This window comes from Kogia breviceps, chromosome 15, assembly GCF_026419965.1.
Source record: "Kogia breviceps isolate mKogBre1 chromosome 15, mKogBre1 haplotype 1, whole genome shotgun sequence".
Classification (NCBI taxonomy): Eukaryota; Metazoa; Chordata; class Mammalia; order Artiodactyla; family Physeteridae; genus Kogia; species Kogia breviceps.
In genome coordinates, this window is record NC_081324.1 from 885,974 (window position 1) to 903,708 (window position 17,735).

The 17,735-nt window shown below is 38.1% G+C and overlaps 1 protein-coding gene across 6 annotated transcripts in view; it reads right to left on the minus strand.

Moving 5' to 3' along the window:
• ATP9B (ATPase phospholipid transporting 9B (putative)) overlaps positions 1 to 17,735 on the minus strand; it is a 205,300-nt gene that overhangs the window by 106,845 nt on the left and 80,720 nt on the right. For all 6 annotated transcript variants that reach the window (XM_059040457.2, XM_067015936.1, XM_067015933.1 and 3 more), the window contains 2 exons: positions 11,928 to 12,003; positions 1,544 to 1,620 (listed from right to left, as the gene is read on the minus strand). In XM_059040457.2, coding sequence (XP_058896440.1) covers positions 1,544 to 1,620; positions 11,928 to 12,003 — 153 coding nt within the window. The remainder of the gene's footprint in view (positions 1 to 1,543; positions 1,621 to 11,927; positions 12,004 to 17,735) is intronic.

Below are 17,735 nucleotides of genomic sequence, written 5' to 3' on the forward strand. Positions count from 1 at the left end.
ACACATAACTGTGTATGTGATTCTAAGTCTTGTCATTAGTTAGTAATTTATTTTTAAATAATTTAACTCTAGTGTAGAATTACTGACTTGGGTATATTTGATTTACTCAAATTAAAGCCAAGTTATTTATATATATATATATAGAGAGAGAGAGAGAGAGAGAGAGAGAGAGAGAGAGAGAGAGAATTTCCCCCATTATCAAAATCAGAATTTATACTAAAATAATAGTAGCGCAATATTTTTCTTTGACTTCTGTAGACATGTCACCCACAGACATCTGGAGCCCTAACAAATACAGGATTATAAAACGTCATCAGCTGCAACGCTGGGAGGCGGGCGGGGATGCTCTCCATACAGGAAACACAGTGAGCTGCACACGCAGGTCCAGGCATTCACAGCGTCAGTGACGCTTCCCCCTCGTTTTTGAAGGGTTAACTATTGTTTAAAATAGTATTTACCTGAAAAAAGGAAACACATCTTGTCCTAAAAGATATCTTTTCAAAGAATTATTTCATTTCTATTGCTCTGTTATAAAATTTCCTGAAGACAACCTTTCCTATGAATTACTCACAAAGCAAGGTGTGGCTCCATGAGAGGATGTTTTTGTTCTACTTAGATACACACAAATTATATTTCAAAGAAAAGTGAATAAAATGCACAGTTAGAAAGAGCTTCTCATTCAGTAGACACTGACACATATTATGACTTGATACAAAATGTGTTATTCAAATCATAACTACTGAGAATTCAAACTAACTTTTTGTTATGATTTAACTTAGACACACGATGACTGCATACATAACAATTTTAGGACTATAACAGGAATATAATTAATTTAGGAATATAATCAAGCAGTCTAAAAACTATAATATGGTTTTTAATATGCTTCTTCTGAAATGGAAATAACAAATAAAACTGGTTTAACAATAAAACACTATCAAATTACATACCATAAAAACATTAATATAGATTCCTTTATTTTAAAAAAGAACCATCGGGCTTCCCTGGTGGCGCAGTGGTTGAGAGTCCGCCCGCCGATGCAGGGGACGCGGGTTCGTGCCCCGGTCCGGGAAGATTCCACGTGCCGCGGAGCGGCTGGGCCCGTGAGCCGTGGGCGCTGAGCCTGCGCGTCCGGAGCCTGTGCTCCGCAACGGGAGGGGCCACAACAGTGAGAGGCCCGCGTAGCGCAAAAAAAAAAAAAACAAACAAAAAAAGAACCATCAACATAAAAATAGAGCGAAAATTATAAAATAAATAGATTGAGGAGAAATTAAAAGACCCACTATTAACTGTTAAATTATGGGCAAATTATATATACAACAATGAAAATTTAAGAGACATACAAAACTCTGATTAACCAAGAAAAAACAGTTTTGAAAATTCTTCTACACGAGCATGCTGTTATACAAACACAGAGAATTCATACCCTGAGTCACCAACATTTTGAAACTCTGTTTCACAAACAAGCTACTCAGAGCTACACGTGCTCTCTCACTGAAAGGAGGTGAGTTCAGTCAAGCGGTCCGTCCTCAAGCTAGCCTACCTTATTTTTTGGATTGGATGTGTTCATTACACTTCGAGTCTCTTTTCCAGTATAAATGACAACACCTATTATAGTACCTGCAAAACACAAAAGTGGTCCTTACAGAGAAACTTGAAGGATATGCACAGAAGTAACACTTCCTAATTCATCGTTTTGATGGAAAATATTATGACACCATTTGATTTTATATAGATTTATCCAACAGCATATTTAATTTCAGTAATTCAAGAAAATCTAATCTCAGCTTCAAAAATAAACTTTGAAAAACTCAAATGATTTCTTAAGTGATACTAATTTACCTACACAAAACATTAGAAAATGTACTAATATTCTTTTCACTGGCAATAGAAAGCGTGACACTTCATTCATTAATGCCTATTACAATGGTAACTCTAACACTGAAGCTACATTAAGAGAGCTTACATTCTAACTGATCAATTCATGTGATCCCAAACAAGATGGTACCGGGAGGGGGGCCAGTTTCTCTGAACAAGAGTCTGAGAGCATCCTTTCATTGTAAAGATGCAGGACAACCAGGTACAAGAGCCTTTGCTCACATTTCAGGACACAGACATGAAAATGGTAAGAGAAGTATTATAAAGACAATATGTGATTTTGAATTTATATGTTACATCCCTTTTATTCCTGTCTCCTGAAAGTTTGGTTTTCTAATTGTACATGTCAAGAAGAAATGATAATTTTGCGGTCTATCAAACTTAAGATAAAAGAACAGTAAAATACCCCTAGAACGATCTATACGTTACAAAGGCTCAGATCAGAGGCATTCACCTCTGGAATGTCAAATTAAAAACCATGGAAGTCCGCCTCTAGAACTGCTGCTGTGCATAATTTATATTTCTAATTTTCACAAAATTTGAAGGTGAGAAACACAAGGTGAGAAAGATGATATATCCATAATACTCACTGAAATCAACCACCACTGCAGAATTAACCCTAATAATTATATTAAAACTCTTTGATGTCACATTAATGTAATATGTGGAATTTAGTGAGTCCGAAGGCAGGACCCGTGGAGTAAATGTGACCGTAGTGATCTCGGGTCTGCGTAACAATGACAGCTGTGCACCATACATCTCAGCATACCACCAAAAGCCTCCTCCACGGAACACCCAGGAAGACAGAAGATGCCAGGGTACGTACTGCTCAGCAGTGACACCTGCAGAGGTTACGTGTTTGCTCTTTTTTAGAATAAGCGTTTCTTTTTTTCACCTTTTTAACTGCGTGCCCTGGGAAGCTGTGAGGCTTGCATTTACTGTGCTCTTCAAAGCAGAGTGGCCCCATGTGACTATGGACCCCCACGCCACCAACAGCGGACACAGAGAGTGACTGGTGACACCTGCACTTGAGCTGGGCTCCAAATGGCACATCAGGAGCATCAAGGAGCAAGACCACAGAAGTGAGGAATCGAGTTTCCTCGCCCACTTCCCAGCCCACAACAACTGCCCCATGAGACCGAAGCTGCAGAAGCAGCAACAAGCACCTGTTTTGAATCACGAGCTACAGGCTGATGTGTGTTCCTGCTCCCCCACCGGTCCTGCCTCTCGGCCTCCATGCTGCTTTTGTGTCCCTGCACCAGAGCTCTCTGGCTCCGGCCCCTTGAGTGATGCCCGAGTGGGACGGGTTCTCCTGCTGGCCGATCCCAGATACTAAGTTTTCTCTAAAGCAGAAACCTTGCAAACTATGTGTGGTACAGGTTTTACTTTTAAATTTCTAATCGGTCACAAGGCCTAGTTTTGCAAAATACCACGTCAATAAATTATCAAGAGAAACAAATAACAAAAAAAAAATTGACAAAACATATGTCCCAATCTTCTTAACATTAAATTCCTTCATCAAATTCCTATAAATTTTCCAAAAGTTTACTCTCATTTTCTGTATTTTTCACCATCATTATCAGCCCTGTACCCCTGTCTCTGCACACAGAACCTGCAGTCCTGCTCTGGGGCTCAGCCGGGACCCCCACCTGGGCACATACGTCCAGCAGACTCTAGGGGACTCATCCTTCCTTCCAGGCTCTCGGCAACTTAAGATCGGAATGCTCCCATATCCACCTATTACTGAAACATGGCAAGTTTCCTGGTTCTCTGAACCAACAAGGGGAAGAAGCATGGCACCCTGGGAAGTCGTGTTTGTCCCTCTCTGGTGCCCTCAGTCCTTGTGTCTGTCTGTCTGTCTGTGTCAACTTGAGTCCTTGCTCCTATGCGTTCGGTTTCTATAGCCAGGGAGGAAGGCCTGAGCTCACTTCACCAGGAGGCAACTTGAATTCAATCGACACATAATTTTTTATTTTAATCTGTATTAGGGTAGAGTTGATTTATGATGTTGTGTTAGTTTCAGGTGTACAGCAAAGTGAACCAGTTATACATCTACATATACCCGCTCTTTTTTAGATTCTTTTCCCATATAAGTCATTACAGAGTAATAAGTAGAGTTCTTGGTGCTACACAGTAGGTCCTTATTAGTTATCTATTTTAAATATAGTAGTGACACGTCACTTTTAAAGAATAAAATTTTTAAACATTCTGGTCTTTCCTTCTCAACTTGTAGTCAAGTGTAAAGACGATAAGAGCCCTTGTATTACTCCTGGAAATCCAAAGTATTTCAAACATATCTCAGTATACGGAAGTCTGGCTATATATAGAGTCTAGTAATTGCTCACATTAAAAGGCTTTTAAATAGAGTTAAGCAAGTGTTAAAAGATTTGAAATACATGAAAAAAGCTTGCATTTTAAAAATGACTGAACAAAATTTAAAATTAAAGGCACTTTATTTAAACTTGTGGAATGATTGTTTTAAACAACCTAAATACTCTCTCAGAAGATACAATACTCTGGCCACTGAATTCTACCTCTGGAAGAATAAGAAAGGGTTACCTATGCGGCAAACGTGTCATGATGCCTACATTTGTGTCTGTGTTACCGAAATTCACAACTAGGAGCTACCACTTGCCAAGGTCATCCTGAGAATGAAGGTCAGGAGAGAAACACTGTGGACAGTGAATTATCTAGAATACCCAAGCCTCCAGCTTGGGTTGCTTCTGGCTGTTTGAGAAGAGAGGCCAAAAATCAATAGTACTGGGGATCAGTAACAACATTCTAACATACAGGAAACAAAAGATGAGATAAATTTAAAAAGAAAAAGAGAATCTTCAAATATCTTTATGAGTGAACTCAATCTTGATCCTTTATTAAAAAGAATAAATATCAACATGATGAAAAAAATAGATACAATACCTAGATACAACTAGATACAGAAAATGTAAAATCGGTGACCAGGTATGTAAATGTGGTATGTTGTAAGTATTTTCCTATAAACTAGTACATGCTAAGTGCTGAAGGGCAAAGGCCATGGAGGATGGCACCCCTGGAATCAAATCCTGGGTACATGACCCTGCTAACAATGGTGGGCCTTCTGAGCCACAGCCCTTACCTGGGCCTCAAGAAGGACTGGCCTGCCCCCTCTGATGTCTCTCACGGTGTACTACACTTACTGCCACTCTCTTTTTATTGTGAGAAATTTAAAAAATTCATCATGACAAAAACCAACATCTACTACCTGAAGAGAATCTCCACCTATTAAAATTATGTTTGCTATCATGCATTTTAAATTATGTAAAGCACTAGTGCAAAACTTCATCTCTGAAGAAGAAGTACAATTCTGCAGCCTGTGGAAGGAAAACCACATTCACAGAAAGATAGACAAAATGAAAAGGCAGAGGACGTTGTACCAGATGAAGGAACAAGATAAAACTCCAGAAAAACAACTAAATGAAGTGGAGATAGGCAACCTTCCAGAAAAAGAATTCAGAATAATGATAGTGAAGATGATCCACAACCTCGGAAAAAGAATGGAGGCTAAGAGAGAGAAGATGCAAGAAATGTTTAACAAAGGCCTAGAAGAATTAAAGAACAAACACCTAGAATAATTAAAGAACAAACAAACAGAAATGAACAATACAATAACTGAAATGAAAAATACACTAGAAGGAATCAATAGCAGAATAACTGAGGCAGAATAACAGATAAGTGACCTGGAAGACAGAATGGTAGAATTCACTGCCACAGAACAGAATAAAGAAAAAAGAATGAAAAGAAATGAAGACAGCCTAAGAGACCTCTGGGACAACATTAAATGCAACAATATTCACATTATAGGGGTCCCAGAAGGAGAAGCGAGAGAGAAAGGACCCAAGAAAATAACTGAAGAGATTATAGTCGAAAACTTCCCTAACATGGGAAAGGAAAGAACCACCCAAGTCTAGGAGGCGCAGAGAGTTCCAGGCAGGATAAACCCAAGGAGAAACACACCGAGACACATAATAATCAAACTGACAAAAATTAAAGACAACGGAAAATTATTGAAAGCAACAAGGGAAAAACGACAAATAACATACAAGGGAACTCCCATAAGGTTAACAACTGATTTCTAGCAGAAGCTCTACAAGCCAGAAGGGACTGGCACAATATATTTAAAGTGATGAAAGGGAAGAACCTACAACCAAGATGACTCTACCCAGCAAGGATCTCATTCAGATTCGATGGAGAAATCAAAAGCTTTACAGACAAGCAAAAGCTAAGAGAATTCAGTGCCACAAACCAGCTCTACAACAAATGCTAAAGGAACTTCTCTAAGTGGGAAACACAAGAGAAGAAAAGCACCTACAAAAACAAACCCATAACAATTAAGAAAATGGTAATAGGAACATATATATTGATAATTACCTTAAATGTGAATGGATTAAATGCTACAACCAAAAGACACAGGCTCACTGAATGGATACAAAACCAAGACCCATCTATATGCTGTCTGCAAGACACTCACTTCAGACCTAGGGACACATACAGACTGAAAGTGAGGGGATGGAAAAAGATATTCCATGCAAATGGAAATCAAAAGAAAGCTGGAGTAGCAATACTCATATCAGATCAAATAGACTTTAAAATAAAGAATGTTACAAGAGACAAGGAAGGATACTACATAATGATCAAGGGATCAATCCAAGAAGAAGACATAACAATCATAAATATATATATACGCAACACAGGAGCACCTCAATACATAAGGCAACTGCTAACAGCTATAAAAGAGGAAATCGACAGTAACACAATAATAGTAGGGGACTTTAACACCTCAGTAACACCAACAGACAGATCATCTAGCCAGAAAATCAATAAGGAAACACAAGCTTTAAATGACACAGTAGACTAGATAGATTTGATTGGTATTTAAAGGACATTCCATCCAAAAACAGGAGATTACACTTTTTTCTCAAGTGCACATGGAACACTCTCTAGGATAGATCACATCTTGGGTCACAAATCAAGCCTTGGTAAATTTAAGAAAACTGAAATCATATCAAGCATCTTTTCCTACCACAGCACTATGATATTAGAAATAAATTACAGGGAAAAAAACATAAAAAACACAAACACATGGAGGCTAAACAACACGTTACTAAATAATGAAAAGATCACTGAAGAAATCAAAGAGGAAATCAAAAAATACCTAGAGACAAATGACAATGAAAACACGATGATCCAAAGCCTATGGGATGCAGCAAAAGCAATTCTAAGAGGGAAGTTTATAGCTATACAAGCCTATCTCAAGAAACAAGAAAAATCTCAAATGAACAATCTAAACTTACACCTAAAGGAACTAGAGAAAGAAGAACAAACAAAACCCAAAATTAGTAGAAGGAAAGAAATCATAAATATCAGAGCAGAAATAAATGAAATAGAAACAAAGAAAACAATAGCAAAGATCAATAAAACTAAAAGCTGGTTCTTTGAGAAGATAAACAAAATTGATAAACCTTTAGCCAGACTCATCAAGAAAAACAGAGGACTCAAGTCAATAAAATTAGAGGGGCTTCCCTGGTGGCGCAGTGGTTGAGAGTCTGCCTGCCAATGCAGGGGACATGGGTTCGAGCCCAGGTCTGGGAGGATCCCACATGCCGCGGAGCAACTAGGCCCGTGAGCCACAACTGCTGAACCTGCCCTTCTGGAGCCTGTGCTCCGCAACAAGAGAGGCCGCAATAGTGAGAGTCCTGCGCACCGTGATGAAGAGTGGCCCCCACTTGCCACAACGAGAGAAAGCTCTCGCACAGAAACAAAGACCCAACACAGTCAAAAATAAATAAATAAATAAATAAATTTAAAAATAAAATAAAATAAAATTAGAAATGGAAAAGGAGAAGTTACAAACAGACACCGCGGAAATACAAAGCATCATAAAAGACTACTACAAGCAACTCTGTGCCAATAAAATGGACAACCTGGAAGAAATGGACAAATTCTTAGAAAGGTATAACCTTCCAAGACTGAACAAGGAAGAAATAGAAAATATGAACAGACCAATCACAAGGAATGAAATTGAAACTGTGATTAAAAATCTTCCAACAAACAAAAGTCCAAGACCAGATGGCTTGACAGGTGAATTCTATCAAACATTTAGAGAAGAGCTAACACCCATCCTTCTCAAACTCTTCCAAAAAACTGCAGAGGAAGGAACACTCCCAAACTCATTCTATAAGGCCACCATCACCCTGATACCAAAACCAGACAAAGATGCTACAAAAAAAGAAAATTACACACCAAAATCACTGAGGAATATAGATGCAAAAATCCTCAACAAAATACTAGCAAACAGAATCCAACAACACATTAAAAGGATCATACACTATGATCAAGTGGGATTTATCCCAGGGATGCAAGGATTCTTCAATATACGCAAATCAATCAATGTGATACACCATATTAACAAATTGAAGAAGGAAAACCATATGATCATCTCAACAGATGCAGAGAAAGCTTTTGACAAAATTCAACACCCATTTATGATAAAAACTCTGCAGAAAGTGGGCAAAGAGGGAACCTACCTCAACATAATAAAGGCCATATACAACAAACCCACAGCAAACATTCTCAATGGTGAAAAACTAAAGCATTCCCTCTAAGATCAGGAAAACGACAAGGATGTCCACTCTTACCACTATTATTCAACATAGTTTTGGAAGTCCTAACGATGACAATCAGAGAAGAAAAAGAAATAAAAGGAATACAAATTGGAAAAGAAAAAGTAAAACTGTCACTGTTTGCAGATGACATGATACTATACATAGAGAATCCTAAAGATGCCACCAGAAAACTACTAGAGCTAATCAATGAATTTGGTAAAGTTGCAGGATACAAAATTAATGCACAGAAATCTCTTGCATTCTTATATGCTAGCAATGAAAGATCACAAAGAGAAATAAAGGAAACAATCCCATTCACCTTTGCAACAAAAATAATAAAATACCTAGGAATAAACCTACCTAAGGAGGTAAAAGACCTGTACTCAGAAACTATAAGACACTGATGAAAGAAATCAAAGATGACACAAACAGATATACCATGTTCTTGGATTGGAAGAATCAATATTGTGAAAATGACTCTACTACCCAAAGAAATCTACAGATTCAATGCAATCCCTATCAAATTACCAGTGGCATTGTTTTACAGAACTAGAACAAAAAACCCTTAAAATTTGTATGGAGACACAAAAGACCCCAAATAGCCAAAGCATTCTTGAGGGAAAAAAACAAAGCTGGAGGAATCAGACTCCCTGGCTTCAGACTATACTACAAACCTACAGTAATCAAGAAAATATGGTACTGGCACAAAAACAGAAATGTAGATCAATGGAACAGGCCAGAAAGCCCAGAGATAAACCCACGCACCTATGGTCAACTGATCTATGACAAAGGAGGCAAGGATATACAATGAAGAAAAGACAGTCTCTTCAATAAGTGGTGCTGGGAAAACTGGACAGCTACATGTAAAAGAATGAAATTAGAACACTCCCTAACACCATACAGAAAAATAAATTCAAATGGATTAGAGACCTAAATGTAAGACCAGACACTATAAAACTCTTAGAGGAAAACACAGGAGAACACTCTTTGACATAAATCGCAGCAAGATCATTTTTGATCCACCTCCTAGAGTAATGGAAATAAAAACAAAAATAAACAAATGGGACCTAATGAAACTTAAAACCTTTGCAAAGGAAAGGAAACTACAAACAAGACTAAAAGACAACTCTCAGAATGAGAGAAAATATTTGCAAACAAATCAACAAAGGATTAATCTCCAAAATATATAAACAGCTCATGCAGCTCAATATTAAAAAAACAAACAACCCAATCAAAAAATGGGCAGAAGACCTAAATAGACATTTCTCCAAAGAAGACATACAAATGGCCAAGACGCACATGAAAAGCTGCTCAACATCACTAATTATTAGAGAAACGCAAATCAAAACCACAATGAGGTATCACCTCACACCAGTAAGACCCTGTCACACTGCTGGTGGGAATGTAAAATGATACAGCCACTATGCAGAACAGTATGGAGGTTCCTTAAAAAAACTAAAAATAGAATTACCATATGACCCAGCAATGCCACTACTGGGCATATACCCAAAGAAAACCATAATTCAAAAAGACACATGCACCCCAGTGTTCACTGCAGCACTGTTTACAATAGCCAGGTCATGGAAGCAACCCAAATGCCCACAATGGAATATTACTCGGCCATAAAAAGGAACGAAATTGGGTCATTTGTAGAGATGTGGATGGATGTAGAGACTGTCATACAGAGTGAAGTAAGTCAGAAAGAGAAAAACAAATATCGTATATTAACGCATATACGTGGAACCTAGAAAAATGGTACAGATGAGCCGTTTTGCAGGGCAGAAATAGAGACACAGATGTAGAGAACAAATGTATGGACACCAAGGGGGGCAGTGGCAGGGGGACGGTGGTGGGATGCATTGGGAGATTGGAATTGACATGTAGGCAGTAATATGTATAAAATAGATAACTTATAAGAACCTGCTTATAAAAAATAAAATAAAATCCAAAAATTCAAATAAATAAATAAATAAATAAGCTTTGTTCATTCCCTGTCCTCTACAGGGGACATGTGTTCTCCTCTGGGAGCTGCCTGACACTTCTGTGTACCCACGCCCCATCTAACACAAACGCAGAAGTGCCCTGCATGGACCTGAGCCGCTCCTGCTCCGCGTGCCAGGCACTTGGCCCTCGGAACCCTGTCTTCTGCCTGCTGTGCCCCTCAGCATGAGGCGTGTGCACACAGTCAGTGCTGAGACGTCAGTGCCGCCACATATCCCCAGTGTCCACCTCACCTAGGCACGTCTGTGTGGTTTAAAATCTAGTTCACGTGTTTCTTCTTCAGGGAAGCCTCTTCCAGACCCTGACCAGGTAAGGTTTTCACTTCTTTGTTTTCGAGGCACCCTGCACTTTTCTGAGATACTCAGCATATCTCAAATGATTTCTGTCTTTTTCTTTCTTTTTATTTTTGGCTGCACCACGTGGCTTACAGAACACCTTAGTTCCCCGACCAGGGAATGAACCCGGGCCCTGGCAGTGAAAGCGTCGAGTCCTAACCACTAGGCCGCCAGGGAATTCCCTTTGGCTCATTTTCTTGATTTCTTCCTCACCATAAGCTGTCCCACACTGTATCACCAGCGCCAGGTCTGGAGCGGAGATCCCATACACAACCCCAGAAGGAGGACTGTGATCTAAGGGGAGGGTTGCCAGCACTTGTGACAGATGCCGAGTCAGACATTCCTCCCTTGAGTGCTTCCCCGCATCCTATCCCACCAGCACCCTTAACGCTCCCTGCTGCCACCTCCTGGTACCATTCACAAGGTCAACCACTTTCTGAAAAGCTGATAACCACTTAGATTTTCAACGACTCTCAGAGAAGTTTACTTTACAAAATGTATATTTAACTGGCCTCCATGTTCAACCACCAGAAATATTCCAACATACTCCAATTTTACTTAAAAGAACCTTTATCATGGCCCCTAAAGGCCCAACCCAATCTACCTCCTAAGGTCCCTGTCTCATCTAATACTTCTCTCCCCCAAAGACAAGCGACCACACCGACCTCCTCAGCTGTTAGATGAATGAGAAGTGGTCAGAGCCCTCTCAAGTCACTGTTTGCTTCCCCGGTTCTGCTGTGCCACCTGTCTTTAAAGCACACTGACAAGTTTGTCATGAAACAGATGTCAAAACTAGCAAAATGCCCCCTGCCTTGCTACACAAGGGTGCACCCTCCTTAGCTGCTTCAGCCTAGCTCCTCAAAGTGTGATGAGCAGCAGCGCAAGCCTCGCCCCGGGCTTGTCCGAGATGCAGACTCTCAGGCCTGGTCCACGTCCACTGAACAGAAGTATATGTTTAATAAGGTCCCTGTGGTGCAAAGCACTTTGACAAACATTTGTTTGGAGTCACTTAAAAACACAAAGCATCTCCGATATGTGAGAATTCATGTTAAAAATAGAGCTTATTTCTCACCTGATGCAACAACAGTGCTTGCCCACAAGGTATTTTCTATGCTGAGACTTTCATGAATGGGTGGATCACTATCTTCCTGTTCAAGGAGAGAAAAGTAAGAAAAAAGCAAATTAGCAACTTTTTTATTCCCCGTACTTCAGATATCCACAGTGTTAAAAACAAGTCCACCAGCTGGATCCAGCTAACAAGCAGTGAAAAGGCAGTGAAAAATAGGGGTAAAAGACAGGAATTTTCACAGAGGATTCTGGGATGATGGCGGAGCAAGAAGCACCAGGAATGGCCCCTAACCTGGACCACAACTGCAGGGACAGAATCTGTCTGATGTAATAATTTAGAATCCAGAGCTGGTGAAGGCTTACAAATTCCAGGGGAAGCACTGGATGGTTACTGCAGTCAACTGCGGTGACTTTCAGGTCTTAGCACATAGCACCTACCCATCCCACCCTCAGCCACATGGCAGGAGGCCATACACGTGTTTCTGGAGCAGCTTGCAGAAGCCAGCCAGGGTGCACCAAAAGGACCTTGACTTCCAATAGCAGGAATCTGTGCTCTGATGCTGCTTCTGATGGCAGAGACGCAGCCAAAGAGGCAGGTGGCCATTGCTGTCACACCTCCCCCCTTGATGGAAACCCCTCCCCCACCAAGTGGATTTCAAGGGCAAGTGCCCCGTTTATCCCCCTTTGTTTTTCTCTTTTTCCCCTTTTGGAAGACAGATATTAAAGACTAGGACATTCAAAAACAACTGCATATACACGAAAAAAACAGAAAACGATGGCACATGCCCAAGGAAAGGCTCATAAAATACTTAAGAAAACATTAAGTTTATACCTCAGGCTGATCCTCAGCAGAGAGAGAGCCTACCACAATCAATCAATAAATAAATAAACAAAAGCAATGACAAAAACCCAACAAACCCTGGTTTTGACTTCTGGAGTTACCACATTATTATATTCAAATGTACTGTGTTCAACAAAAAAATAACAAGGCATAAAAACCAAGAGAAAAGTATGGTCCGTTCAAAGGAAAAATATAAATCAACAGAAACTATCCCTGAAAGAGATCTGATGGCAGTTATACTAGACAAAGATTTTAAAAGAAAAATATTAAAGATGTTCAAAAACATAAAGATGTGGAGAGAGTCAAGAAAGCAATGTATGAACAAAGCGGAAATGTGAATGAAGAAATAGAAAACCCAAACAGAAACCAAAAGAAATTCAAGAGCTGAAAAGTACGATGAGCAAAATGAAAAATTCACTAAAGGGATTCAAGGCAGTTTTGAGCAGACAGAAGAAAGAATTAGTGAACTTGAAGGTAGGACAATGGAAATTACTGAGGCTGAGAAAGAAAAAAGACTGAAGAAAGTTGAAAGGGTCTAAGGGATCCGCAGGACACAAAAAAGCGAACAAGTATACTCATTGTGGAAATCCCAGAAGAAGAGAGAGATAAAAGGGCAGAGAGACTATTTGAAGAAATAATGGCTGAAATCCCCCAAAGTTAATGAAAGACATGAATGTAAGTATTCAAGAAGCTCAATCAAATCCATGTAAGAACTGAAAGGGACCCAAAACCAAGACACATTATCATCAAACTTTCAAAAGACAAGGACAAAGAGAGAATCTTATATAGCAAGAAAGAAGTGAATGAATCGTCACATACAAGCAATCCTCAATAAAATGATTAGCAGATTTCTCATCAGAAACTATCAAGGCCAGAAGGCAGTGCACTGGTATAGACAAAGTGCTAAAAGAAAAATAACTGTCAACCAAGAATCTTAAATCCAGCAAAACTGTCCTTCAAAAGTGAGGGAGAAATCAAGACATTCCCAGATAAACAAAAGCTGAAGGAACACTGTAAATCAACTATACTCCAATAACAATTTTTTTTTAAATGCATGCTTAGCCAAATTGGGGAGTGGGGGAGAAGCTGAGGGGAGCTGGTGACCACTGGACCTTCCCTGCAAGAAGTGCTGCTCAAGGGAGTCCTGACGACTGAAATAAAAGGACACTAGACAGTCTTCAAAACAACATGGAGAATTAAAGATCTCAATGAAGATGAATAATTATAAAAGTAAGTATTATTGAGGGCTTCCCTGGTGGCGCAGTGGTTGAGAGTCCGCCTGCCGATGCAGGGGACGCGGGTTCGTGCCCTGGTCCAGGAGGATCCCAGATGCTGCGGAGTGGCTGGGCCCATTAGCCATGGCCACTGAGCATGTGCGTCTGGAGCCTGTGCTCCGCAGTGGGAGAGGCCACAACAGTGAGAGGCCCGTGTACCGCAAAAAAAAAAAAAAAAAAAAAAAAAAAAGTAAATATTATTGTAACAATGGTTTGTAACTGCACTCTTTCTTCTCTACATGATTTAAGAGACTAATATATTTAGAGAAAAAAAGCAAGTTATTATTCTAAAAGCTAGTATTATTGTAACTTTGGTTTGTAACCCCAAATCTTATTTCTACATAATTTAAGACACTCACACATTTAAAAGAATTATTAGTTTATATTTTTAGGACACAATATATAAAGATATAATTTTGTGACAACTACAAATGAAAGAGGTGAGGAAAGAGCTGTAAAGGAGCAGAGTTTTAATATGTTATTGAACTTAAGTTGATGTAAATTCAAATTAGAGTGTTATAACTTCAGGGTGTTAAATGTAATCCCCATGGTAACCAAAAAGAAAACAGCTACAGAATATACTCAAAAGGAAATGAGAAAGAAATTTAAACATTTCACTATAAAAAAAACGCAATGAAACACAATACAATAGTGCAGGAAATGAGAGACAATAAAACTATAGGCCATATAGAAAACAAATAGTACAATGACAGAAGTAAATTGCTCCTTATCACTAATTACTTCAAATATAAATGGATTAAACTCACCAATCACAAGACAGATATTGACAGAATGGGTAAAAACAAATGATCCAACTATATGCTATCTACAAGAAACTCACTTTAGATCCAAAGACACAAAGAAGCTGAAAGTTAAAGTATGGGAAAAGATATTCCCTGCAAATAGTGAGTAAAAGAGAGCAGGGGTGGCTATACTAATGTCAGAAAAAAACAGATGTTAAATCAAAAAGGATCACAACAGACATTATGTATTAATTAAATGTTCAATAAGGCAAAAAGATATAATTATACACTATTATGCTCCTAATGAAAGACAATATATGAAGCAACAATTGATAGAATTGAAGGGAGAAATAGTTGAAGACTTTTATATCCCACTCACAGTTATGGGTAGAACAACCAGACCGAAGTAAGAAAATAGAGAACTAAACACAATAAGCCAACTAGAGCTAACAGACATATATAGAACACTCCACACAACAACAGCATACACACTGTTCTCAAGTGCATATGAGGTATTTTCTAAGATACACCTTATGTTAGGCCACAAATTAAGTCTCAATAGATTTTAAAAAATAGATATCGTACACAGTATCTATATCTACTCCAACCACAAGATGTAGTTAGAAATTAATAACAGAAAATTCACAAAATTGTGGAAATCAAACATTCTTTTTAAAAGATAATGAATGAGGGAGGGGTAAGGGTAAGTAAGCTGGGATGAAGTGAGAGAGTGGCATGGACTTATATATACTACCAAATGTAAAATAGATAGCTAGTGGGAAACAGCCGCATAGCACAGGGAGATCAGCTCTGTGCTTTGTGACCACCTAGAGCGGTGGGATAGGGAGGGTGGGAGGGAGACGCAAGAAGGAGGAGATATGGGGATATATGTATATGTATAGCTGATTCACTTTGTTATATAGCAGAAACTAACACACCATCGTAAAGTATTTATACTCCAATAAAGATGTTAAAAAAAACAATGAATTACAGTGAAAAGGGAAATTACAAAATACTTATAGACAAATGACAAGGAAAATATAATTTATAAAAAACCATGGGATGCAGCATAAGTGGTGCTAAGGGGGAAATTTATAGCTTATATAGTTATATAATTTATAACAAATTATAATTGTTTAAATTTCAAAACAGGAAAGATCTCAAATCAACAACCTAACTTTTAAACTTAAGGAACTAGAAAAAGAAGAACAAACTAAACCCAAAGTTAGTAGAAGGAAGGTAAAAATAAAGAACAGAGCAGAGATAAACAAAACAAAGAACAGGGAAAATTAATAAATATGAAAGTTACTTCTTCAAAAAGATCAAGAAAATTGAAAAACCTTTGGCTAGATGGACTAAGAAAAAAAGGAAGACTCAAATTACTAAAATTAGAAATGAAAGTAGGGACATTACTATGATTCTAAAAAACTTAAAAGGATTATAAGAGAGTATTATGAACAACCATACGCCAACAAACAGGAAAACCTAGGTGACATGGACAAATTCCTAAAAAACACAAAATCTACCAAGACTAATCATGGAGAAATAAAAAAAACTAAACAGACCTATACCTCATAGAGATTAAATCAATACTCAAAAATCTCCTGACAAAGAAAAGCCCTAGATCTGATGACTTCACTGGTGAAATCTACCAAAAATTTAAAGAATATTATAATCTTTCTCAAACTATTCCAAAATACTGAAGAGGAAGGACACTTCCTAACTCACTCTGTGAGGCCAGCACAACCCTCATATCAAAGCCAGACTAAGAGACTACTAGAAAAGTAAACTACAGACCAATATCTTCTATGAACTATGATGCAAAAATCCTGTACAAAATACCAAAAAAACAAATTCAGCAGCATATTAAAAGGATTAAACTCTGTGACTAAGTGAGATTTATTCCTGAAATGTAACGATGGTTCAACATATATACCAATCAACAAAATACATCACATTAACAGAATGAAGAGAAAAACCCCACACGATCATCTCAATTGATGCAGAAAATTCATTTGCCAAAATTCAACACCCTTTTATGATAATAAAAACATTCAACACACTAGGAATAGAAGGGAACTAACTACCTCCACATAATAAAAGCCATATATGAAAAACCCACTGTGTACACGATACCAAATGGTGAAATACTAAAACCTTTTCCTCTAAGATCAGAATGTCTGCTTTCACCACAACTATTCAACATACTATATAATGCTGGAAGTTCTAGCCAGAGCAGTTGTACAGGAAAGAGAAATAAGAGGCACAATTTGGAAAGGAAGATGTAAAATTATCTCTGTTTGCAGATGTTATGATTGTATATGTAGAAAATCCTAAAGAGTTCACAGAAAAATGGTTGGATCTAATAAATGAATTCAGCAAAGTAGCAGAATACAAACTCATCATGCAAAACTCAGTTGCATTTCTATATATGAACGATCTGAAAAAGAAATTACAAAAACAATTCCACTTATAATAGCATCAAAAACAATAAAATATTTAGGAATTAATTTAACCAAGGAAGTGAAAGATTTGTACAATGAAAACTACAAAATATTTCCAAAAGAAAGTAAAAAAGACATAAATAAATGGAAACACATCCCATGTTCATGGATTGGAAGACTGAATATTGTTAATATGTCAGTATTACCCAAAATGATTTACAGATTCAATGCAATCTCTTACCAAAATCGCAATGACATTTTTTCCAGGAATAGAAAAATCCATCCTAAGATTCACTGGAATATCAAGGGACCTTAAATATTCAAAACAATCTTGAAAAAGAAAAACTATACTGGAGGGCTCATACTTCCTGATTTGAAAATGTAATACAAAGTTACAGTAATCAAAACAGTATAGTGCTGCCTAAAGACAGACATACAGACCAATGGAATAAAGTGGAGAGCGCCCAGGGAAAAAACCTTGCATATAAGGTTAAACGTTTTGACAAGGGT